This window comes from Muntiacus reevesi, chromosome 1 (assembly GCF_963930625.1).
Source record: "Muntiacus reevesi chromosome 1, mMunRee1.1, whole genome shotgun sequence".
NCBI lineage: Eukaryota > Metazoa > Chordata > Mammalia > Artiodactyla > Cervidae > Muntiacus > Muntiacus reevesi.
In genome coordinates, this window is record NC_089249.1 from 180,403,299 (window position 1) to 180,430,181 (window position 26,883).

Below are 26,883 nucleotides of genomic sequence, written 5' to 3' on the forward strand. Positions count from 1 at the left end.
ACATATGTGAACCTTAAAAACATTATGCCAAATAAAAGAAGCCAGTTACAACAGACTACATGTTTCTACATGAACGGTCCAGAACAAGGGAATCCATAAAGCAGATTAGTGGTATCTGACGGCTGGAAGCATGGGATGGGAAGATTATTAAAAGGTAGTTTCTTCAGAAGGTGATGAAAAGATTCCCAGATGACTGTGATAACAGCTGCACAAATCTGTGAATACGGTAAAAACTGTACACTTTAAATGGACGAATTCTATGGGATGGTAGCTCAATAAAATCGCTAATTTTTAAACAGGTGGAAAAAAACAGTTGGGAGCCTGGCAGCAGTCCAGAGGAAGGGCCTAGCACCGCCCCACGTACCCGGGCCCGCCTCCCTCCCAGCACAACCACCTCCCCTAACCCCACACCCAGCAGTCAGCTTCTCACCGCGCAGCTGGTAAACTGAGCTGCTTCCTGGGCTCTGTCCCTACACCATGACTGCTCAAGAACGTTTTCATCTTATGCCTCTCATCACTGCCAGTGGGATAACGTCTGGATTCCGCCTAGCCCTGGGTGTTCGTGAGGCCGCCGGACCTCTGCCAGCCACCCGCGGGAAACTCAAGGGGCAGGCCGCACCACCGAGCGCCTCGCCTCCCGGGGCATTTAACGGCGTCACCGCTCTCCCCGCCGGCCCTTCCGCGTCTGCCCGCCCCGGCTCTTCCGGGTTCTCTCCACAACCCCCACCTGGCGCTGGCAGACCCGGCCTCCGGCAGCGGCCAGGAGTCGGTGTAACCCGAGAGGGGAGGCGCTGGGGGAGCAGGTGAGGACGCCCGCGCGCCCTCGCCAAAATCTGCACTATCACCGCGGGGAGAAGGCCTCTCACGCCGCCAGGCCTGAGACTCGCCGGGAGGGCCTGGAGGCGTCAAACACCCCGTCAAGGGCTGGCTGCGGCCACCGCTCCTCGTCACAAGGACCGAGCTAGGGGCCCACGCGGGCCGCCATCCACCCAGAGAGCTGCCAGAGAAAACTCCCGCGGGCGCCGCCAAGGCCGCGGCGAAGGGGCCGTCGCCCCGCCCGGCAGGACAGGACTGCGTCACGTCCCCGCACCGCTGCCGAGGGCGCCGGGCCCGCTCACCGCGGTAGTGCGCCTGAAAGCCGCCGGGTCGGAGAACAGGAAACAGCGCGGCCACCCGGCTCAGCAGCCGCTCACAGGGCCGGGAGCCAGGCGCGGCCTCGGCTTCGGCCTCGGGCTCCGGGCTAAAGCAGAAGCTGAAGCGGCGGATCTCGCGGGCTGCGTCCTCCTTGCCCAGAAGGTAGGCCTTCACGGTGAGCGACGCCATCACCGCCACTCGAGGAGCTGGAGCACAGCTGGGCAACTGCGGGTGGAGGCGCGCGGCTTTTGTAGGGCCGAGAGAAGCCACGCCCCCCGCCGCCTTCTGGGGGCGGGGCCTGAGCGCCCGGCCGGGGCTCGCGAGCCGCCCTCCCGGAGCCCCAGACCCACTACCCTCTCGTGGGCGCCGGGCCCCCTAATTGCCGCCCCCTTTCCTCACTGCCTCTAATGCACCAGAGACCCCAAGAGGCCGGCCCCCTACTCCGACATCAAAGATCCTTCGCCGGCCTCTTCACTTGGGGACCCGTCCCAGGTCTGGTCCTGGCTGTGACTCAGCAAAGCAGAACCCAAGCGGCCTGGAGATGCCCAGTGCAGCAGGAAGGTGGGCGACAGAAGCCCGAAGCCAGGAAGCTGCTAGGCACTCAGCGGGCACCGCCATCTAGAACAAATTGGCTCCAGAGGTGCTGTCCTGACCTTGCCACTCTTGTCAGAAGCCCCTCCCTTTGAAGCCATCAGCTTCTCAGGTGGCAGCCCACTCCACCATCCCCAGCATCCTCCATGACAACCCCTTACTGAGTGGAGGGACAGACCCTCCCAACTGAAGCGCAGGCAGCAGAGGAGCTCCCAGTTTGATAGAGGGTAGGATTCAGAGGTGCCAGGACAGCACAAAATATTCCCATCCCCACCTGACTCGGCGGGGTTGCCAAGGCTTCCTGGAGCCTCAGGAGCCACCAAGTGTTCAATGTTCCCTAAAAGACTCGCCGTTGGTGCCTGGACACTCATGTGTCATCAGATGGTACCCAAGGGCCTCATGGGCAGCCCAATAGGCAGATCAACAGCCTACCTCCTTCTTGTGTTGGGCATCTCCAGCTTTAATGTGACAAAAGTGACCGGTTCAAACAGCCTGGGGGAAGGGGTCGGGATGAGTGTCTGAGAAGAAGGTAGTCGGGAAGGTATGTCACCATGAACCCTCCCAGGTATGGTTCTGTGAGTAGAAAATCAAACCTGCTGAGTCACATTCATGCTTTTTCATGGTGGGGTTTGTGAAAGCAGGTAAAACTTAAAGGAATGGGAAACCTGGAGACGACAGGAAGGTCAGTTGGATTTAGCCAGTCAGAGGCAAGGGGGCCATGCTGTGGAAGCACAACTGTGACCTGTTCACAGGGGTGGCTTGTCCTTCCCAGAGAGCTCCAGAGTAGGCAGGCTTTGAACCGCTGTCCAGAACCCTCTAAAGAGGACAGTCTGTTCTCAGGTTTCTCCCAGCATCCCTACTTTGAGCCTGGGAAAGGACCCTCTCTGCCTACTGCCCTACAGACCGTCAAGGGGCAAAGAGGGAGCAGTGCTGGGTGGAGGCTGTAGTGGCCCACAGGTGCCCCTGTGTGACTCAGCAGCTTGCGAGCCACTCAGCCCTGGGCAAGGCAAGAGCTGGTTTCCTGACCCCCTGCCAGAGCTTCATCGTCCCCAGCCGAGAGTGTGAGGGGTTCACCACCAAAGCCCTGTAGTTCTAGGGACCCTCAGATTTCAGGAAGGACTCCAGGCACGGCCTCTGTGTTTAAACCAGGGTGGGTGAGACAGAGGCTGCCCCTAGGAAGACATCTGCTTTCTTGCCTTTTGGCTGTTTGAGACAGTGGTGGTTTTGCAGGGACGAATGGAAAGCTCAGGGAGAAAGTGGGTGGGAGCCCACTGGGGCCCTGGGAAGCAGGCAGACCCCCCCCCCCCCCCCACGCTGGGGAGCCAGGCTTCTGGCCTTCCCAGCATGCCTCACTCCTGAGCCCTGCCCTCACTCCCCCGGCCCTCCCCCAAGGCTTGCTGGAGGTAAACAAGGCGGCAGCCGGGGAACTCCCTGGCAGGGCCCTCTCCGCCTGCGCTTGAGGTCAGGTGGTCTGGCCGGCAGTGAGTCAGCATCCCATGACCAGCCGTCATAACAAGGGGATCCCCAGCCCCCTTGCTGCCACCCACCTCAATGACATCTTATCAGGCAGGCAATCAAGGTGGGGAACTGTTGCATGGGTCTCTTCAGGCCCCGGGGCCAAAAGAGCAAGTAGATGCCAGGGTGGTAGAGATCTGTCCACAAGATCCGAGGAGGAGGCTCTACTGGGGCCCCTGCTGCAGCAGAGGGGCGGGAAAACAAAGAACAGGTTTCTGGCTAGCTCTCTCCCTGATGGAGTGGGGGACCATGAGTTTGTTCCTTATATGGGGGTGAGGGTATGTGGTGTATCCAGGGGGCCTGACTGAAGGGGTGGCTTGGGTGGTTTGCCCACCCCTTAGGTGGTGTTGAATGCAGGAGAGGGGGCATGTGCAATAACTGCGTTTCTGCTGGCTCTTCAGAAGTGGCAGTTGGGTTTTTTAGCCTTTTTGTACCTTTTTTGTCTATAATTTGCCCCAATTACTGTATGCACATAGCTATTTTAGTCCCTTAAAAATTTCTTTGTGGGCCTCCCTGGTGGTTCAGTGGTAAATAATCTGCCTGCCAAGCAGAAGACCCGGGTTTGATCCCTGGGTTGGAAAGATCTCCTGGAGAAGGAAATGGAAAACTACTCTAGTATTCTTACCTGGGAATCCCATGGACAGAGGCGCCTGGTGGAGTCCATGCAGTGGCAGAGTCAAACGTGACTTAGCAACTAAACAATGATAGTTTCTTTGTATTTTGTTGCTTGAGAAGTGTGTCCAGGTGCAAACTTGCAGCACTGCAGCAGAAGTTCCCAGGTCCCACCCAACCTGTCTCAATCCCATCCCTTGACAATCGTTTCCTTAAGTTTCCTTTATTTCCTTTGCCAGGTGGAGCCAAGCTTAGACGTGTGTGGTGGGGCAGCCAGAAACAAACCCACTGCAAGACTCAGACTGAGCTGCTCTGGGCCATCGTTTATATGGAAGATTACAGGAAATCAAGCTTTTCCCACCCCAACATTAGGCCCAAGGTTTGAGTTCGTTTCTCCATGAGAAAACGGTGTGATGAGTAGGGTGCCTCCAGGCCACAGGGCCCTAGGACCTGTCTGCTGTTCTCTGCCTCTCCCTAACAAGGAAGGGACACACCCTCTCCCAACCAAATCATTCCACCTGGTGACTTTTTCCTGGCTCCTCCCCTTTCCTAGATCGCTTTCCCCACTGCCTCCCACTGTAATCTCCCACTCTCAATGTCCCCTCAGTAGGGCCTTCCCTGACCACACCCTCGGGAAAATTCCCAGGCATTGGGTATCACCTCCTTTTTAGCCCTCTGGCAAAAGTGCACAGCTCAGCCCGCAGGGAATCATGGGTGCAGGAGGGTGGCTTCTGAAAGAAAAGGAGCTCAAAAAGTCAGTGGCCCTGGGGGAAGGAGATGAAGCTACGGAGGAGGCCTGATTGGAGAGTTAGGTGATGCCAAGCTGTGGGCCTTGGGAGCCCCCGGGGCCCTCCTGCCTAGCTGTTGGCTCCCTTCTGGCTGGGCTGCTCGCACTAGACGGGAGCTGGCGGCCGTCAGGCCCTGTGAGGGCCGTGGGGGTCGTGGGGGCGGCGCGCGCGGAGTGGGACGTTGCGCAGGGGCCGTGGAGACAGCGCTCACCTACGCAGAAGCCGGGGAGGCCGGGGGGCGGCGCCAGGGGCCTTTCCCGCAGAGACCCAGGCCCAGCGCGCCTGCCGGGAACAGGCAGCCCGGAAGGGGTGCGGCCGGAACTCGGGCTGCGGGGTCACTAGAGGGGGACAGCGGGCCCCTGGGGGCTGGAGCCGACCCCAAGCGGCATCCACCAGCCAGACCCTTCTCCAGTCCGTGTCCTTGGACTGCCGGTGCCGGGCGGGGTCACTGCCGGCCTGAAAAGCCGACAGGGGCTTCGGTTTTCCTGCAGTGACAGGGAGCGAACACCTCGCTCTATGCGGCAGACCCGCGTGTCAGAAGTGGTGTAGTCGGCCGCAGGGTCGCAGGTGCCCTAAAACGCTGGACGAAGTGACGTGGATCCTGCCCCAGGCCGGAGGGTGGGCGGGGCGCTCGGAGGAGGGTCGCGGTTGGGATCCGAGGGCCCCGCCCCTCGCGGGCCTTTCCAGCCCCCACTGGAGACATCCCCCTGGGCGCCCCTCGGAAGGAAAGGACTAGCTCGACTGCCGAAGGCGGGGAGAATCAAGGCAGGAGTCATGAGGTGTGGGGGAGCGGAACCTGAAATGGTGGGGCGACCCTTGACGGGATCTGGTGTCCCAGGCGGAGACCCACGGAGGTGCCTAGGCCTTCCGGGCTGGGGGACAGCCGCTCAAGGCAGAGGGGGAGGAGGAGCAGGTGGTGCCGGGGGTCCCAGCTGGACTGGGGGCCGCAGTCTCTCAGGAGCGCCTCTCCGGCCGAGCCGCGGGAGGGGCGGGTGCGGGGAGAAGCGCTTTCCTGACCGGGTTGGGAGTTTAGGATCACGTGGAACGGACGGCCGCTGCTTGTCAGGGTCCAGTCAGTGTCCCTCCTCTTCCCGGCTCCCTTCGAAAACCTTCTGGAAAAAGTATGTGGCGTTCTCTTGTGCTCTGAAGTCCCGCCCTCCTGCCAGGCTCCCCACCAGCCGCTGCCTCTTGGTAGCAGCTAGCTACCCTCAAGGCCTTGGGGGCCCTCTGCTCCTGGCGCAGGGCACCCCTTTTGCTCAGCCTGGGTCCCAGCGCCTGCACTTTGGGGGAGCTCGGGTAGCATTTTTGGGGTCGAGTGTTGGACGTAGCGCGTGCCTTTTATCGTGTAACCCTGTCTCTGGAGCTGGGATGGCGCTGCACCTCCTTCGACCTTTGGTAAAAACGGTGTCTCGGACGCCCCCTTCCGGTGAGGGCCGCATCGCGCAGCAGCCGCCAGACCAGCCCTTGAAAAGGTGCCGCGAGCCGAGGTGGGCAGCGGTGTTCCAGCCGCTCTGCCTCGGGGGCGGGGGGAGTGTGTGCCTGGGCTTCACGCAAGCGACTGGACAAGAGAAGGGCGTGCGGTGGCCTTGGCGGGCCCTGATGCTGGGTGTTCAGTATCCCGTTCTGCCTGGCCCCCAGGAGATATTGTGTGGCAGGCCCTGAGCTAAGGAGAGAGGGGAGGACAGGAGAGGCACAAAGCCTGATTTCCCTGGAGGTCATGCCAAAGTTGGCAGGATGGCAGCCACTGCGCCCTGGCTAAAAGCGTGTCAGGTGGTGAGAAATCACAGCGCATGGGTCACAGCGCCAGAGAAGGGCGCCTCCCTCTCCGCCACCACCTCCCCCGCCCACGCAGTTCTGGAGAAGGGGCTATTTGCCTTAGAAGAGACTTCTGGCAAGAAAAGGGGGCTAAATCCCCTCTCCACCCGCGGATTTTGCATTCCCCAGTCCCTGTGTTAACACCTGGGCTTGTGGACTCTTTAATCAATAGAAATTGGTAAAAGACCCACCAAGAAGGCCTTCGGAACTGGTTTCTTATGTCAGGTAGCTAGAATAGCAGGAAAAAATAAGAGTCCAAAATGGTGGAACCAGGCAGAGGGAGAAGGAAAAAAAAAAAAGGCCCATGAAGGGGGCAGTCCAGGACCTGAGTGAGAACCTCTGGTCTTGGGCGTAAGCAATCAGGCAAATGCTGGTACCATCCCCTATTTGCATAGGGTGTAATGAATCAGGTTCCAGGGGAAGGAGACAGAAAGTATAAAAACGCAAGTGAGTGCAATAGGGGCAGCTTATGGGTGACTTCAGGTTTTCTTTTTGGTTCAGTGTTGAAAAATCTACCTGCCAAGCAGGAGCCACAGGTTCAATCCCTGGGTCAGGAAGATGCGCTAGAGGAGGAAATGGCAACCCACTCCAGTATTCTTGCCTGAAATCCCATGGACAGGAGCCTGGTGGGCTATAGTCCTTGGGGTCACAAAGAGTTGGGCACATCTTAGTGACTAAATGACATTGGGTTGACCTGCCCTTGCTCCTTGGGAGTCTGCTGCCTGCTTCCAGCTTGAGTTGTAACTAGTTTGTCCTTACAAATGCTGCCAGCTTAATGCTGTTTCAGCTACACATGGCCCACCATTCCAAATCTCTGATAGAAGAAGACAAGAGCCAAAGGAGAGTACACCCACCCAACACTTAACATGGAATGAGGGTGGAGAGGGTTGGTGGATCCACCCTGGAAGGGTGGCTTAGCTGTCTGCCTACTCTGCTGCTCCCATTTGCAGGGATCATGTGATACCCAACTTTTGCTCCAGGCACCTTAGAAGCAACAGCTGGGTTTTGGCTTTTTTTGTATGCTATTGCTCATAATTGGCCCCAATTGTGCATGCATGCAGTTACTTCCAGTCCCTTATAGTTTCTTTGTAGTCTGTTGCTGGAGGAGATGTTTGCGTGCAGGCACTGCTGGAAAGGGTCCCAGGTCTCAGCCTGTCTCATCCTCACCTGTTCAATTTCTGTCCCTTTTCTGGATGGAAATTTTCCTTTGAGGATTCATTTCTCCCCTATCATTGTGGATAGGGTGGAATATGCATATGACCCAAGCTTAGCCAGACAGCATCTATAGCCCCCTGGATCAGGGATGGGCATGGAAATGCCCACTGGAGTCATCTGAAAGCAGGAGCCTGCCTGAAAGCCTCTGGGTCCCTGGAGGCCTAGTGCTGGCTCATGAGATGGCTTACACCAGTTGACGTTGGTCTTTTTTCTTCTCTTTAAATTTATTTTTGTCTGTGCTGGGACTTCCTTGCTTTCCGCAAGCTTTCTCTGGTTGCGGTGCTCAGGCTTCTCATTGTGGTGGCTTCTCTTGTCTCGGAGCACAGGCTCTAGGCAGGCGAACTAGTTGTTGCAGTAGTTGCAGCACATAGGTTCAGTAGTTGTGGCTCAGTAGCTGTGTGTGGGCTCAGTCACTCCTCGGCATTTGACACCTTCCTGGGATTGAACCCATGTCCCCTGCATTAGAGGGCAGATTCTTATCCACGGCACCACCAGCTAAGTCCTGACTTTGGTCTTGGTCAGTGTATCCAAAAGTACAGAACCACCACCTCCCACTCTGTGCCTGTCACAGGGTTCCCAATGGCAGTGATGGTCACCGCAGAGCAGACCAGAGATGTGGAGGGTCGGCTATGGCCATGATGGCGTGGCCACATCCTATTGACTGTGCTCCCGGAAAATAAAAGTAACAACACTCTCATAGTGCTCCTCTCATGCTGGGAAGTATTCTGGAATTTTTTTTTTTTTTTGCCAGTTCTTCACTTTCATGCTTTATTGAAAGTAAAATGAATCAAAGACTGGTTTGGGTAAGCAGATTATGTCTCTGAAAGAATTACCTTTAGTTCAGAGCAGAATGTTGTCCCATCCACTGTGATACAAATCCTTTATGGACCAATGCATTCAATATAAAACCCAGGCAAGGAGATAGAACTTTATTCTCTCCATGACTATAAATCTCATATGAAAACATGATTTACTGATAGTGCTACTAAACTTTTTCAGTCTTTACTTGCCCTTTCCCTCCCACCACCCCCCTTAAATATAGAATTTGAAACATTTCCTTCAAGTTTGATGGACTTCAGTACAATCTGCTGTATTTGACATCGGAATCATCTTGGGTCACTTTTGAATGGTTTTCTGCTTTTTGGAAGAGTCACGTAATGGTTTAGTTCTTAAATCCACCTTTTTTTAACATCCTAACATGTCAAACTCCTCTTCCCTTCTGGCCATTTCTTAGCAAGTGTTCAAAAAGATTAATGTCCACATAGACCAATACCTTTAAACCCTTCTTCTGGCATACACACTTGCATGACATCATCCCTTGCAGCATAATCTACAATTGATCATCAGCCTTTCACAAAATGACAGCTGAATGTTTTATATACATTAATTCACCTGCTCCCTTGAGGTCAGACCATGTGATTAGCTCTGGCCAAGGACCCGAGACAGAAGAGCCATGTTCCTTACAGGCCAGAGCATTTCTTTATTTGCCAAAGCCAGAGCTTCTAAAACCCTTTCCCTTTTCCGGAAAGCCTGCAATGTTCAGGTGGTTATTCTTTTTCTTTTTTTTTTCATTTATTTTTATTAGTTGGAGGCTAATTACTTTACAATATTGTAGTGGATTTTGCCATACATTGACATGAATCAGCCATGGATTTACATGTGTTCCCCATCCCGATCCCCCTCCCGCCTCCCTCCCCATCCGATCCCTCTGAGTCTTCCCAGTGCACCAGCCCTGAGCACTTGTCTCATGCATCCAACCTGGGCTGGTGATCTGTTTCACCCTCTATAGTATACTTGTTTCAATGCTGTTCTCTCAGAACATCCCACCCTCGCCTTCTCCCACAGAGTCCTCAGGCTTCTTGAAGAAGTCCTCAGGCTTCTTTTCTCCGAGTCCTTCTTGAAGCCTGGTCAAGAACTACCACAAGCAGGTCAGACCCTCAGGCTTTGAAAAATATACCATTATTAAATCATAGAGTCTTGCAGTTATTGCACAACATAGTGCACAGAAAGGATAAAGTAACTAGCCCAAGGTAAGACAGTTTGAGCCACGGGAGTAGAGCCAAGATGATGAACCCAGGCACGCTGTCTCTCTAGTTTACGTTCTTGACCTCAGTGATTAAAAATCTTCTAAATAATGTTCTGAGCCCATTTTACTTTTAATTTCCAGACAGTCTCTCTCCTAGCTGCCTATGTCAGGGCAGAAAACCTTTTTCTCTACCGTCTTAGATTCAGTACTTAAGGGGGGGTGGTGGGAGGGAAAGGGCAAGTAAAGACTGAAAAAGTTTAGTAGCACTATCAGTAAATCATGTTTTCATATGAGATTTATAGTCATGGAGAGAATAAAGTTCTATTTCCTTGCCTGAGTTTTATATTGAATGCATTGGTCCATAAAGGATTTGTATCACAGTGAATGGGACAACATTCTGCTCTGAACTAAAGGTAATTCTTTTAGAGACATAATCTGCTTACCAAAACCAGTCTTCAGTACTTTACCAAACCAAGTACTGCTTACCAAAACCAGATTCAGTACTTTAAATTAGTACTACTAATTTAAAACCAAATTAAACCACAGAGGCCTGAACCAACAAGAGATAGATTAGCAAGAAAATGTTTTTATTCATGTATTAGAACTGGGGGCTTCTATATCAATTTAATGGGGGAGCAAAGGAGAGAGGGGGAGAAAGGTACTTACATGGAAAACACATGACTTTTAAGAAAGATAAATGGATCTGATCTCAGAGGGGGAGCAGTGAACAGTCCTAAAGAGAGATCTTAAGTTTCCTGTCCAGGAATTAAACTTAAGTAGCCTGGATATTCATTGGAAGCACTGATGCTGAAGCTGAAGGTCTAATACTTTGGCCATCTGATGTAAAGAGCTGACTCATTGAAAAAGACCCTGATGCTGGGGAAAATTGAGAGCAGGAGGAGAAGGGGATGACAGAGGATGAGATGGTTGGATGGCATCACCGACTCAATGGACATGAGTTTGGGCAAACTCTGAGAGATGGTGAAGGACAGGGAAGCCTGGTGTGCTGCAGTCCCTGCAGTCACAAAGAGTTGGACACGACTGAGTGACTGAACAACAAAGCCTGGATGAAAACTTGGAATCTTAGTCATTAGACCACCAGGGGATAAGAGGCTAGAAGCAAAGTTCCCTGGCTCTTCCCTCTCATCTAAAAGCAAGAATGTTTCAAGGAGGCAAAAACTGTAAAAACAGATTCAAAGTTTATTATTAGGGACACAGCACAATGTATGGGAGAGCACACAGACAGACAATGTGGTTAAGAGAAGCAAGGCAGAAATAGGCACTCAGAGACAGGATATGGGCGTCCTCTCTAATGGGGAGGACCCCAGTGTCAGAAGCTAGGCCGAGATGTATAGCCAGTGGAGGGTGTGGGGGTCCTAAGTAAGGAGCACAGTAAAAAGGGGATTTAAATCCCTTAAACACAGGACAGTCCTTTCGGGTCTTTGTTTACCTTTGACCTTTATCATTTCTTCCTTCACACTTGACTGCCCTAGGACCTTCCCCAAGATACGCGCCCAACTTGTTTCCAAGATGGATCCTGCCACAGAGGCCAATGGGTGCATGCATGTCCACAGTTACTGTGGAGTGAGCCCCCTCCCTTTTCGGCCCTCAAGAAGCCTTCCCGAGTGCATGCAGACAGGGAGGTCTTCCTTGACCTCAGGACTTGGTACCTCACCTCTTCACTTTAGCAGAGCTCAGCTTTCGCCACTAGCTTTGTCCTTGGAGTGTGTGAGTGAGAAAAAGCTTCAGTTTTACTCCACTTGACAGACACCACCTGTCTAGCCCAGGGACCCATCTGTCTCCTTCCTCAGGTCCTTAGGAGACTACTTAGAAGTTTGAGGCAATGTCTCTTTGGGTTATCAGGTGAAAAGAGTCAATCTGTTACTGAAGAGCAAGTTTGTGTGCCTGATACAGTGAGGCCACACAAGCCAAAACATCGGAGTTTGAAGCCAAGAAAGGTTTATTGCAGTGACACATAAGGATAAAGGGTGGCTCGTGCCCCTCAAACCTGGAACTCCCCAAAGGGTTTGAGCAAAGCATTTTTAAAGGCAAGATGAGGGAGGGGCATGGTTGGTTGTTGCAAACTTCTTGGTCCACATAAGTCAGATCACAGTGTTCCTGTAAAGCTCCAACAAGACAAATGTTACTCTCTGTTTGCGACTTTTTATATGAATGGAAAAGTGTTATATCCTTAAAGGTCAGAGCCTTGATAATGGGCTAGCCTGTATACAGGCTGTATTCAGGCTATCTGCAATATTTTAAACTCAAATAGAATACAAAGGTATCCTATTTGAGTTATTAATAAAAAGATATTCTAAAAGTATTCTAAAGGTAAAAGAAACAGATATAATATGAAGTCACATATGTTCTTCCCTATTACAAATCTTTCTCTCATTACTCCTAGTGAGGGGATTTAGGACACTGGAATTCTTTTGGGAGGCTCTACTTTTAGACAGGTAAGGGAATTCTGGGGGGCGGGGGGCGGCTTATATTCTCCAATGTCTTCAGTTCAAAATAACTTGTATGTCACAGTGGCACCTTCTGGACCCCTTTCCCTACCCCAGGCCCTGGCTGGTCTTCCTGCTTCCTAAGTCTTCAGTTCCTTCTCCATGCCTGCCACAGTGATCATTTCAAAATGCAAATAAGACTGTCACTCCCACCACAGCCCCCGTTCCTTTTCCTGCTTTGGACAGATCCCACAGTTTCAAGGGTACAAACACAAATCCCTGACAGACTGTGCTATATCCTAGCACTGTGCCCTGCCCCCATCGATCCCAGACCTCGCTCACTGAGCTGCACTGGACTGGCATTGATCGCTTACGCTGATCAATCCTTTCCTGAGAACTGCTCCTCTCCCCTGGGTCATACGGCTAATCCCACTTTCCCAGGGAGGCCCTCTCTCCTTCTGTGGTCATTCCCCACATTATAAGCTCTCTGAGCACCACAGACCTTCCCTCCCCAGCAGTGGGCGCAGCGGCCACAGACAGGACTGTGACCGGGCGGGACTAGCTCGAAATTGGTGCACAGTGTGTCTGTGTCTCCAGAAACTCGAGCAAGATCTGGCACGGGGTAGACGCTTAGGACATTTGCTGTGAATGAATAAGGAAATGAGGTTGAGACAGGCTGGGGCCTGAAACCAGGGACCGTTTGCTTCAGTGCTTGCCCCTGGACAGAGCAACAAGATACAGAGGGAACCATAAGAGACTGAAAACAACCCGGCGTGCATAGATAATTGGGCACATCATGAACAAGACACAAAAAGACCAAAAACCCAACTGCCTCTTCTAAGGAGGCAGGAGTAGAAGCAGGGTACTCCACATGCACCCTGCACATGGCACCATCAAGACGGTGGGCAGACCACCTAAGCCACCCTTCAGGCCTGAACCCTCACCCACCCCTACCCCCAGCCCACAGAAGGAACCAGCTTACCCCTCTCCATCAGGGACCCAGCAAGGGAACCTCTTACTTGTTTTTGCACCCTCCTGCTGCAACAGGAGTCCCAGTAAAGCCTTACCAAAATTTCTTGTCTTGCCTCTTACCAATTTCTATTAATTAAGGAGCCCAGGAACCTTTATCAGTAACATACTCTGCAAAGGGACGCTCTCCCCTTCCCGGGAGAGGATCTGGGCACCTCCAGGGCCACCGAATGCAGCATCCTTTGCGTGCAGCAGCCCCCTGAACCTCCCGTTGCAGCATCACCACACTAGATGAGTCTGCCTTCCTGGCCCCTGAGGGCCTCAGCACCCACATTCCAGCAATGCTGTCTTCTGCCTCTTTACCCTTTCACTCTCACTGCTTTCCCCTCCCCCTTTGCCCCCTTTCTCCCCTGCTATCTCTCTGCTTCTCCTCTCTCCATTCTCTCTGCCTTCTCCTGCTTCTGTCCTGTCCTTCTAAGGGAGTGGACATCACACAGATACATTGTCACTCCTCTCAGTTTGTAAGACCTGCTCCTTCTGGCCATCAATGGCTCACCTTGATGGTAGACAGAGATGGGAGAGGCTTGCCTCACACCTTGCAGATCTTCGTCTAGCAGGCTGTAGTTGACTGGAGATTTACGAGAGCAACAGAGGTTCAAACCTCATATCCTGTAGTGGCCAGAAGTCTGATCATCCTAATATTCTCACCTTTATTTTCCTGCTGCCAAGAAATCTGGTTGGGACGGAATAGGCTAAATCATCAGATTTCTCCTTTGTGACCCCATGGACTGCAGCACACCAGGCTTCCCTGTCCATTACCAACTCCTGGGGCTTACTCAAACTCATGTCCATCAAGTTGGTGATGTCATCCAACCATCTGATCCTCTGTCATCCCCTTCTTCTCCTGCCCTCAATCTTTCCCAGAATCAGGGTCTTTCTAATGAGTCAGTTCTTCGCATTATGTGGCCAAAGTATTGGAGTTTTAGTTTCAGCATCAGTCATTCCAATGAACACCCAGGACTGATCTCCTTTAGGATGGACTGGTTGGATCTCCTTACAGTCCAAGGGACTCTCAAGAGTCTTCTCCCAACACCACAGTTCAAAAGCATCAGTTCTTCCATGCTCAGCTTTCTTTATAAGTTCAACTCTCACATCCATACATGACCACTAGAAAAACCACAGCTTTGACTAGACAGACCTTTGTTGGCAAAGTAATGTCTCTGCTCTTTAATATGCTGCCTAGGTTAGTCATAACTTTTCTACCAAGGAGTAAGCGTCTTTTAATTTCATGGCTGCAATCACCATCTGCAGTGATTTTGGAGCCCAAAAAAATAAAGTCTGTCACTGTTTCCATTGTTTCCCCATCTATTTGCCATGAAGGGATGGGACCGGATGCTAGTTCAGTTCAGTTCAGTCACTCAATCGTGTCTGACTCTTTGCGACCCCATGAACCGCAGCACTCGAGGCCTCTCTGTCCATCACCAACTCCTGGAGTCCACCCAAACCCATGTCCATTGAGTTGGTGATGCCATCCAACCATCTCTTCCTCTGTCATCCCCTTCTCCTCCTGCCCTCAATCTTTCTCAGCATCAGGGTCTTTTCAAATGAGTCAGCTCTTTGCATCAGGTGGCCAAAGTACTGGAGTTTCAGCTTCAGCATCAGTCCTTCCAATGAACACCCAGGACTGATCTCCTTTAGGATAGACTGGTTGGGTCTCCTTGCAGTCCAAGGGACTCTCAAGAGTCTTCTCCAACACCACAGTTCAAAAGCATCAATAATTCTGCGCTCCGCTTTCTTTATAGTCCGACTCTCACATCCATACATGACTACTGGAAAAACCATAGCCTTGACCAGATGGACCTTTGTTGACAAAGTAATTTCTCGGCTTTTTAATATGCTGTCTAGGTTGGTCATAACTTTTCTTCCAAGGAGCAAGCGTCTTTTAATTTCATGGCTGCAATCACCATCTGCAGTGATTTTGGAGCCCAGAAAAATAAAGTCTGCCACTGTTTCCACTCTTTCCCCATCTATTTGCCATGAAGTGATGGGACTAGATGCCATGATCTTAGTTTTCTGAATGTTGAGCTTTAAGCCAACTTTTTCATTCTCCTCTTTCACTTCCATCAAGAAGCTCTTTAGTTCCTCTTCACTTTCCGCCATAAGGGTGGTGTCATCTGCATATCTGACATTATTGATATTTCTCCCAGCAGTCTTGATTCCAGCTTGTGCTTCTTCCAGCCTAGCATTTCTCATGATGTACTCTGCATATAAGTTAAATAAGCAGGGTGACAATATACAGCCTTGATATACTCCTTTTCCTATTTGGAACCAGCCTGTTGTTCCATGTCCAGTTCTACCTGTTGCTTCCTGACCTGCATACATATTTCTCAAGAGGCAGGCCAGGTGGTCTGATATTCCCACCTCTTTCAGAATTTTCCACAGTTTATTGTGATCTACACAGTCAAAGGCTTTGGCATAGTCAATAAAGCAGAAATAGATGTTTTTCTGGAACTCTCTTGCTTTTTCGATAATCCAGTGGATGTTGGCAATTTGATCTCTGATTCCTCTGCCTTTTCTAAATCCAGCTTGAACATCTGGAAGTTCACAGTTCACGTATTGCTGAAGCCTGGCTTGGAGAATTTTGAGCATTACTTTGCTAGCGTGTGAGATGAGTGCAATTGTGCCGTAGTTTGAGCATTCTTTGGCATTGCCTTTCTTTGGGATTGTAATAAAACCTGACCTTTTCCAGTCCTGTGGCCACTGCTGAGTTTTCCAAATTTGCTGGCATATTGAGTGTAGCATTTTCACAGCATCATCTTTCAGGATTTGAAATAGCTCAACTGGAATTCCATCACCTTCACTAGCTTTGTTTGTAGTGATGCTTCCTAAGGCCCGTTTGACTTAACATTCCAGGATATCTGGCTCAAGGTGAGTGACCACACCATCATGATTATCTGGGTAATGAAGGTCTTTTTGGTACAGTTCTTCTGTGTATTCTTGCCACCTCTTCTTAGTATCTTCTGCTTCTGTTAGGTCCATACCATTTCTGTCCTTTATTGAGCTCATCTTTGCATGAAATGTTCACTTGGTATCTCTAATGTTCTTGAAGAGATCTCTAGTCTTTCCCATTCTATTATTTTCCTCTATTTCTTTGCACTGATCACTGAGGAAAGGCTATTCTTTGGAACTCTGCATTCAAATGAGTGTATCTTTCCTTTTCTCCTTCGCCTTTCATGTCTTTTCTTTTCTCGGCTATTTGTAAGGCCTCATCGGACAGCATTTTTGCATTTCTTTTTCTTGGGGATGGTCTTGATCACTGCCTCCTATACAATGTCACGAACCTCCGTCCATAGTTCTTCAGGCACTCTGTTTATCAGATGTAATCCCTTGAATCTATTTGTCACTTCCACTGTATAATCATAAGGGATTTTATTTCTACATACTGATATATGTGCAGCTGAGGGTCCCACCTGTGGGTTGGAGTCCCACAGATGACTTACAGTTGGCTGGTTTCAGGCCTGATGACCTGGTGGGCAGTGGACAGGGTGTTACCTCCTTCACTGGCCCATTCTGGAAGCACAAAGTTTGGTGCCTGAACAGACATCCACAGAAGGTGGGTAAGATGGGCAATCTCTTTCTCTTTTTCAGTCTTTTCAGTCCTGCCTCCCTTTACCTCTCCCTTGGTTCTCTTACCTACACGCCCATCCTTTTCACCTTGGAGACTCCTTGTTGCTCACCTGTTTTCATGAACCCCACAGTTTTCTGTTTTGTGGTCCAGCTGGCAGAAGGGCTAGTTGAGAAAGGAGTTGGACTGGGCAAAGTCCTCCAGAGGCCACCTTGCAGTAATACCATGTCTTCGTTTCTTGTTTGTGTCTTTAGGTTTCTGTCATTGATACATGCTGACTCTTAGTCAGTGAATATATCAGGATCTTTGTTTTATGTGGTTTTGTCTGTCCAACCACTCCCGCAAGTCTCCACCTCATTGTGCCTATGGGTTGAGCACTTAAGCCTTAAAATACAAACACAGCCCACATTGCCTGAGACTCCAGCCTTAGGTTACTTAGTAGGACTTTAAAGAACAGGGAGCAGGGGGAAGGAGCTTGCATTTCTCTGCCCAGTCTTTAAAATGTAACTGTTATGCCTGGGCTTTCAGGAACTATCTGATCCAAAATCTGTAGCCCCCCTGGACTGAGGAGGAAAAGAAAAGAAGCCTTTTAAAGCTCAAGCCAGAAAACTGTATGGCCTTCAGTGCTGTGTCTCATTATGTAAAAATTAACTTGTAAATGTAAACACTAACTTGTAAATTTTTAAGTTAGAAATTAACTTGTAACTTTAACAAGTTAACTTGTAAAAAATTAACTTGTAAATTTAACATGTTAAATAATTAACATGTAAATGAGTAGTTAGTTAAAATTAACTTGTAAATTTAACATGTTAAATAATTAACATGTAAATGAGTAGTTAGTTAGCTTAAAGTAAATTAAGCATTTATATAAATTCTAAGCAATACAAAGGAAATTCATCAGACTACATTTCAGGTTCATGTGACCTGGGAAACGGTCAATATTGAATTAATATCTAGAATAAAGTTGGTTTAAGCTTGTAGGTTTAATTAATACAAACCTGTCTTTAGAGTCATCAACATTAAGTAAAATACTTTTATTGTTCCTAGGGTTACTGAAAGTCAATAAAGTTATAAAATTTGTCAATAAGGAAAATAACCTGATATAATTAAACTTTTAAGTAAATGTAACTGAGATAACAGCTTTTTGGTAAACTCTATAGGAATAATTGGGGCTTCCTAGGTGGCGCTAGTGGTAAAAAACCCGCCTGCCAATACAGGAGATGCAAGAGACACAAGTTTGATCCCTGGGTCAGGAAGATCCCCTGGAAAAGGAAATGACAACCCACTCTAGTATTCTTGCCTGGAGAATGGACAGCGGAGCCTGGCAGGCTACAGTCCATGGGGTCACAAAGAGTCAGATGTGACTAAGCACAAACACACACATAGGAATAATAAATTTTGAAAATGTCCATCTAAAATAGTTTCTCTAAATCTTGGTAACTTGACACTGAATTAAGTTAAATGATAGGAACTCATTGAGTATTCATGGCATTTCAAATAAGATAAAATATTGGAACATTAATTGCTAAACAGGTCTAAATTTACCTATTTTTCTCTTACAAGAGGGAAAGTACAGATGTTGGGTTTATTAGACACATATCTTGTACCATGTTGAGGAAAGAAAGAATGCTTTGGGAAGATGCATGTTTCTAGAGGTTATGGGATATTCCTATCATAAAGTGCTGATATGACAGTTTATAATTACTTGCTTCTTAGTTTTTGCTAGAGATTAATGCTCTAAGATTAGAATTATGAGGAAAACATTTCAGTATGCAAGGTAAATAGGAAACATGTTTTCAGTAAATGAAGGTATAAGCATTTTGTTAAAAGATAAAAAAGTGGTTTTGTCCTAAAGCTGGTTGTTTCTAAATGACAAAAAAAAAAATGAGGGACAGAATAATATAGGATACAGAAAGTTGGAGAAGTTTCTAGAAAAGGAACATTGGGAAAAGAGTTTTGCACGTGGTCAGGATTTTTTTAAGATTGGATTCAATTTTAATTAAGTAAGTGGATTAAGAGTAGACTGGCATAGGACTGGATTTTGTTTCTTTCTCTTAAGAGAACAAAGTTTTCTTGGAATGCTGCTTTTACTAACAGATTGTGCAGATTTCCTTGCTTTTACATTTTAAGCTGTTACTTATTTGCCCTTTGAAATCTTTTATTGTCACTTTGGTTAAATGAATAAGTATTGTTTCACAGGGACCTGTGGGCCTATATGACCAAGTGTGTTAAAACTTTTTAGTATTTTTTGACACCTTTCAAATATCAAATGCTAATTTAAATTATTTTGACCTCCAGCTGAAGCATCCCAAAGAGAGATCCTAAACCAACTGGGTTCATCTGGTATATTAAATTACATGGGTAACATTGTCAAATGAGTACTAAATATTCTTAGGTTGCATAATATGGGTAAATGATATTGATATAGACACACTAGAAATTATATGAAATTCTTAAAAATCTGGTATGTCCAGATCTGAAAGAGACATGTGCACCCCAATGTTCATCGCAGCACTGTTTATAATAGCCAGGACATGGAAGCAACCTAGATGCCCATCAGCAGACGAATGGATAAGGAAGCTGTGGTACATATACACCATGGAATATTACTCAGCCGTTACAAAGAATTCATTTGAATCAGTTCTAATGAGATGGATGAAACTGGAGCCCATTATACAGAGTGAAGCCAGAAAGATAAAGATCATTACAGCATACTAACACATATATATGGAATTTAGAAAGATGGTAATGATAACCCTATATGCAAAACAGAAAAAGAGACACAGATGTACAGAACAGACTTTTGGACTCTGTGGGAGAAGGCAAGGGTGGGATGTTTCGAGAGAACAGCATGTATATTATCTATAGTGAAACAGATCACCAGCCCAGGTGGGATGCATGAGACAAGTGCTCGGGCCTGGTGCACTGGGAAGACCCAGAGGAATCGGGTGGAGAGGGAGGTGGGAGGGGGGATCGGGATGGGGAATACATGTAACTCCATGGCTGATTCATGTCAATGTATGACAAAACCCACTGCAATGTTGTGAAGTAATTAGCCTCCAACTAATAAAAATAATTGGAAAAAAATCTGGTATGTCCTGATAAAAATATTATCAGTCATAATTTCTAGTTACTATAACCAAGTTTGTTTGTCAACTACATTGTTATCAGATGTTCAACTGTGCTTTTTAAGTCTTTTGTCATTCATAGACAGTTAAGCTGATGCTTTGCAAAAATGCTTCATCTTCAAGAAGATTCACAGAAACAGCATTTGGACAAGTACAGGTTTCTCATAACTTTCATATCATACCACTAAATTGGGTAAACTTGATGACCTTATAAAACTGCCAAATAAGTGAACTGAAGGATATGGTTATAATTTTTCAGTTTTGTCTGAGATATTACTGGCTTTTATTCTGTGTTTTCCAGATATAAGGAAACCCTTCCTGTCATGTTAATTATAATTCACAGCGATTTGGTAAGTTACACCCGAGTAGATCTGAAACGTTTGCCTTTCCCTCCACCTGATCCCTCCAGAAACTGGAAACTAAGAGGTTCCCAGCAGCTTTATCAGGTAAATAAGGAAGGCCACTTCCTAACAGGTTAGGAATCTTTTGAGGAGACTTCAAAAAGGGAGGGATCCACCCAAATCTATACAGCAAAATCTGTGATAAGCCCTTGTCACCATTTTCCATAAGAGGGTACAGAAAAACCAAACAAACTTTTTGGCCAACCCAATAAAATAACCTATATAACCATACATAAGTAACCAAGTCAATTTCTTGAAATCAGACTTAATTTGCAATCAAATAAATTATAATTTGGCTATATTTAGTAAAAACGAGGGTAATTTTAGAGAGAAAAAGATTGTTTCAGTATACATCAAATTCTGATTCTGTTTTAAGGTCTGTACTTACTAAGACTACTTCCCAGATAGTTCTTTATTGTAAAGTTTAATTGAGTTATTAATAAGAAACTCTAAGCTCATTTCTGAAGCTTATCACTGCCATCTATCTTTAGGTGAAGATCAAATGTCACATGACCCATGACCAGGCTCTATCAAAAACTGGGAGTTGCTGTGTTAACTGTACAGTGGCCCTAGTACTTAGGAAAGCTAGAGAAATGTTAACTGCTGGAAATTCTTTTATAAACCATAAAGATTTGATTCTGACTCTTGCAGTAATCCACTGTAGGAGCCGTCAGAGGGATGGACCTTTTGTGAGCCACGGGAACAGCAAAGCTGACAGAACTGCAAAACGGGCAGCTTGACGGTAAGAGCCTGAGCAAGTTATGCCCCTAGTGTCTCTGCCCCCGAACTCCCTAGCCTTCCCTAGTATTCTTCACAGGAACAAGAAAAAGCTGAGAAATGGAGTTGGGAGAAAGTAAGCATAGAAGGGGGGACAATGTTCTAATCTCTGAAGCCCAACAGTAGAAACTTGATAAGAGTTTACATGATGCCACCCGCTATGGGAGGGATGCACTACAGGACTTGACTGAAAGAGTTTTTCAGGGAAGGGACTCAAAAAAAACAGTGAAACAAGTAACCCTTGCCTATGATCTGTGTGCCTATAATAACCCGCAGGCCCATTCAATTCCCCTTCATTATTCAGGCCAGTTCAACATACCTAGGGGAAGACTGGCAGTTAGGTATCACCCAAATGCCCCCACGGTCAGGATATAAATATTTTCTTATGTTCATTGATACTTTCACAGGATGGGTTGATGCCTCCCCTACCCAATCTGAAAAGGCTGCTGCTGCTGCTAAGTTGCTTCAGTTGTGTCCGACTCTGTACGACCCCATAGACAGCAGCCCACCAGGTTCCGCCGTCCCTGGGATTCTCTAGGCAAGAACACGAGTGGGTTGCCATTTCCTTCTCCAATGCATGAAAGTGAAAAGTGAAAGTGAAGTCACTCGGTCATGTCCGACTCTCTGCGACCCCATGGATTGCAGCCTACCAGGCTCCTCCATTCATGGGATTTTCCAGGCAAGAGTAATGGAGTGGGTTGCCATTGCCTTCTCCGCTGAAAAGGCTACTGAACTCTAAATCCCTTTTAAAATAAATAATTCCTGGGAATTTCCTGACTGTCCAGTGGTTAGAACTCTCTACTTCCACTGCATGGGGCATGGGTTCGATCCCTGTTCAGGGAACTAAGATTCCTCAAGTTGCATGGCATGGCAAAAATAAAAGACATCATTCCTCAATGTGGACTTCCAAAGTCCCCGTGAGTGATTGTTATCCCTCTTTTATAGCCAAAATCACACAGGGGCTCACAATAGCCCTAGGGATAAACTACAAGTTACACTTATTGGCACCCCCAAGCTCTGGGAGATGGTGAAGGACAGGAAAGCCTGGTGTGCTGCAGTCCTTGGGGTTGCAAAGAGTCAGACACGACTGAGCAGCTGAACAACAGTCTTCAGGGAAGGTAGAGAAAATGAACCATACTTTAAAGAAAACCTTAGGAAAAAACTGCCAAGAGACTCACATTGTACTCCTTAGGGTTCATGTACCCTCAGGAGTAATTTGAAATGACCCATGGGAAGGCTTTTCTTACTACTGAGATTCTGCTAGATGAGGAAGTGAACAAAGCCTGAAATATTATGAATCTAGGACAAATTCAGAAGGCAATCCAGGACTATGACAACAAGGCACTGCCACCTCCACTAGAAATACAGCAGAAGGGGTTGTTCCTTCACAAGGAAACCCTGGGGACCATGTTCTTCTTAAAATCTGGAAAGAGGGGTCCCCTGAAGACCAACTATTACCAAAGTAGAAAGGCCCCTATAACGTAATTTTCACCCCCCACTGCTGTCAAATTGTAAGGGATTGGGTACATTTGTCCAGACTAAAGCTTTTACCTCCAAAAATCTCACAGGTCACAACAGAAGAACAATACGCCTGTGAGCCAGTGGAAAACCTGAGATACCTATTCAGAAGACAGGCACCATCAACAGATAAGTAAAATGATGTGGTGAATTGGACCCCTACTTGCCATTGTAACTCTTGCTTGCATTCTACCAGTTGGCTTAGCCACCCCCACCAGGGAAGTGGCTCTTTTGTCTGTGTTGGGTTTAAGGGAAACACTCCACCACAGAAATGCTTCCCCTATTGACTCTGTCTGCTTTACTAGTCCCTGTAACTAGAGGATAATGGCAAGAAAACTCACTTATCAACATTTCCAGAATCATATCCAAAGGAGAACATTTAAAAGATGCTGGATGTGCCATCAACACCCCCAGCTAGCTACTGGCCCTCCTCTTGCATCCTCCTGAAACTGCCAATTCCAATGGTAATTAACAATCTAAATCAGGGACAATTACCACCCCCCACCTCCAGACTTCTGCTGGTTACATGTGCACCTTCCAGGAGGCTATTCCAATTCTTTAACCTGAATCCCCCATGTGGTCACACTATGTTAGATTGCACAAATGGCATTTGTTTCACATGCCTCAAGAACCCTCCAAGATATAAATGCACCAGATATCCTGCCTCTTTTTTTTTTTTTTTTTTTAAATTTTTGGCTGGATCTTCGTTGCTGTGTGGACTTTTCTTTGGTTGCATCGAGCAGGGGTTATTCTGTAGTTATGGTGTGCAGGCTTCTAATTGCTGTGGCTTCTCTTGTTGCAGAGCACAGGCTCGGGGGCACATAGGCTTCAGCAGTTGTGGCCCAAGTGCTCAATAGTTGCAGTTCTTGGGCTCTAAAGCACATGCTCAGTAGTTGTGGTGCATGGGAATTGCTTTGCAGCATGTGGGACCTTCTTGGACCATGGATCAAACTGTGTCTCCTGCTTTGGCGGGTGGCTTCTTTTTTCTTTAAATTATTTTAATTGGAAGCTAATTACTTTACAGTATTGTGGTGGGTTTTGCCATACATCAACATGAATCAGCCATGGGTGTACATGTGATGTGTCCCTCCATCCTGAACCCCCTCCCTCTTCCCTCCCAACCCCATCCCTCTGGGTTGTCCCAGAGCACCAGCTTTGAGTGCCCTGTTTCATGTATCAACCTGCACTGGCCATCTATTTTACATATGGTAATATACATGTTTCAGCACTATTCTCTCAAATCATCCCACCCTTGCCTTCTCCCACAGAGTCCAAAATCTGTTCTTTACATCTGTGTCTTTTTTGCTGTCTCGCCTATAGGGTCATCGTTACCATCTTTCTAAACTCCATATATATGCGTTAGTATACTGTATTGGTGTTTTTCTTTCTGACTTACTTCACTCTATATAATAGGCTCCAGTTTCACCCACCTCGTTGACTCAAATGTGTTCTTTTTTTATAACTGAGGAATATTCCACTATGTACACGTACCACAGCTTTCTTATCCATTCATCTGCCGATGGACATGTAGGTTGCTTCCATGTCCTGGCTATTGTAAACAGCGCTGTGATGAACACTGGGGTACATGTGTCTCTTTCAATTCTGGTTTCCTCGGTGTGTATGCCCACCAGTGGGATTTCCAGTTTTTTAGGGAATCTCCACACTGTTATCCATACTGGCTATCCTAGTTTGCATTCCTACCAACAGTGTAAGAGGGTTCCCTTTTCTCCACACCCTCTCCAGCATTTATTGCTTGTAGACTTTTGGATAGCAGCCATCCTGACTGGCTTGAGATGGTACCTCATTGTGGTTTTGATTTGCATTTCTCTGATAATGAGTGATGTTAAGCATCTTTTCATGTGTTTGTTAGCCATCTGTATGTCTTCTTTGGAGAAATGCCTGTTTAGTTCTTTGGCCCACTTTTTGATTGGGTCGTTCATTTTTCTGGTATTGAGCTGCTTGTATATTTTGGAGATTAATTCTATATCAGTTGTTTCATTTGCTATTATTTTCTTCTATTCTAAAGGCTGCCTTTCCACCTTGCTTATAGTTTCCTTTGTTGTGCAAAAGCTTTTAAGTTTAATTAGATCCCATTTGTTTATTTTTGTTTTTATTTCCATTACTCTGGGAGATGGGTCATAGAGAATCTTGCTGTGATTTATGTCAGACAGTGTTCTGCCCATGTTTTCCTCTAAGAGTTTTATAGTTTCTGGTCTTACATTTATATCTTTAATCCATTTTAGTTTATTTTTGTGTATGATATTAGACAGTGTTCTAATTTCATTCTTTTATAGGTGGTTGACCAGGTTTCCCAGCACCACTTGTTAAAGAGATCGTCTTTTCTCCAGTATATATTTTTGTCTACTTTGTCAAAGATAAGGTGTCCATAAGGTGTGTGAATTTATCTCTGGGCTTTCTATTTTGTTCCATTGATCTATATTTCTGTCTTTGTGCCAGTACCATACTGTCTTGATGACTGTGGCTTTGTAGTATAGTCTGAAGTCAGAAAGGTTGATTCCTCCAGTTCCAGTCTTCTTTCTCAAGATTGTTTTGGCTATTTGAGATTTTTTGTGTTTCCATACAAATTTTGAAATAATTTGTTCTAGTTCTGCGAAAATTACTCTTGGTAGCTTGATAGGGATTACACTGAATCTACAGATTGCTTTGGTTAGTATACTCATTTTCACTATATTGATTCTTCTGATCCACGAACATGGTATATTTCTCCATCTATTTTTGTCATCTTTGATTTCTTTCACCAGTGTTTTATAGTTTTCTATATATAGGTCTTTTGTTTCTTTAGGTAAATTTATTCCTAAGTATTTTATTCTTTGTGTTGCAATGGTGAATGGGATTGTTTCCCTAATTTCTCTTTCTGTTTTTTCATTGTTACTGTATAGGAATTCAAGGGATTTCTGTATGTTAATTTTATATCCTTCAACTTTACTATATTCATTGATTAGCTCTAGTAATTTTCTGGTCGTATCTTTAGGGTTTTCTATATAGAGGATCTAATAGAGGATCATATCATCTGCAAACAGTGAGAGCATTACTTCTTTTCCAATCTGGATTCCTTTTATTTCTTTTTCTTCCCTGATTGCTGTGGCCAAAACTTCCAAAACTATTTTGAATAGTAGTGGTGAGAGTGGGCACCCTTGTCTTGTTCCTGACTTTACGGGAAATGCTTTCAGTTTTTCGCCATTGAGGATAATATTTGCTGTGGGTCTGTCATATATGGCTTTTATTATGTTGAGGTATGTTTCTTCTATGCCTGTTTTCTGGAGAGTTTTTATCATAAATGGGTGTTGAATGTTGTCAAAGGCTTTCTCTGCATCTGTTGAGGTAATCATATGGTTTTTATCTTTCAATTTGTTAATGTTGTGTATCACACCGATTGATTTGTAAATATTGAAGAATCCTTGCATTCCTGGGATAAAGCCCACTTGATCATGATGTATGATCTTTTTAATATGTTGTTGGATTCTGTTTGCTAGAATTCTGTTGAGGATTTTTGCATCTATGTTCATCAGTGATACTGGCTTGTAGTTTTCTTTTTTTGTGGCATCTTTGTCTGGTTTTGGAATTAGGGTGATGATGGCCTCTTAGAATCAGTTTGGGAGTTTACTTTCCTCTGCAATTTTCTGGAAGAGTTTGAGTAGGATATATGTTAAATCTTTTCTAAATTTTTGGTAGAATCCACCTTTGAAGTCATCTGGTCCTGGGCTTTTGTTTTTTGAAAGATTTTTTATTACAGTTTTGATTTCCATGCTTGTGATGGGTCTGTTATGATTTTCTATTCCTTCCTGGTTCCGTCTTGGAAGGTAATATTTTTCTAAGAATTTGTCCATTTCTTCCAAGTTGTCCATTTTATTGGCATATAGTTGCTCACAGTCTCTTATAATCCTATTTCTATGTTGTCTGTTGTGATTTCTCCATTTTCATTTCTAATTTTACTGATTTGATTCTTCTTCCTTTTTTTCTTGATGAATCTAACGGTTTGTCTATTTTATCTTCATGAAGAACTAGCTTTTAGTTTTGCTGATTTTTGCTATAGTCTTCAATTCTTTTTCACTTTTCTGCTCTGATTTTTACTTCTTTCTTACTTTCTACTAACTTTGTGGTTCTTCTGTTCTTATTTTTCTAGTTGCTTTACGTGTAAAGTTAGGTTGTTTGTGTGATGTTTCTCTTGTTTCTTGAGGTAGGCTTGTATTATTATGAACCTCCCCCTTAGCACTGCTTTCACTGAGTCCCATAGGTTTGGGGTTGTCATGTTTTAATTTGTTTCCATGAATATTTTTATTTCCTTTTGGATTTCTTCCATG

At 46.6% G+C, this 26,883-nt stretch overlaps 1 protein-coding gene across 2 annotated transcripts in view; it reads right to left on the reverse strand.

The window, feature by feature from the left end:
* The window catches only part of SQSTM1 (sequestosome 1), a 55,523-nt gene that overhangs the window by 9,523 nt on the left and 19,117 nt on the right, over nt 1-26,883 (reverse strand). The window contains exon 1 of one of the 2 annotated variants that reach the window (XM_065917255.1): nt 1,119-1,359. The exons of the other annotated variant lie outside the window; for it this stretch is intronic. Coding sequence (XP_065773327.1) covers nt 1,119-1,323 — 205 coding nt within the window. The 5' untranslated portion in view covers nt 1,324-1,359. Of the gene's footprint in view, nt 1-1,118; nt 1,360-26,883 lie in introns of those variants that run through there. 2 annotated transcript variants of the gene reach the window in all.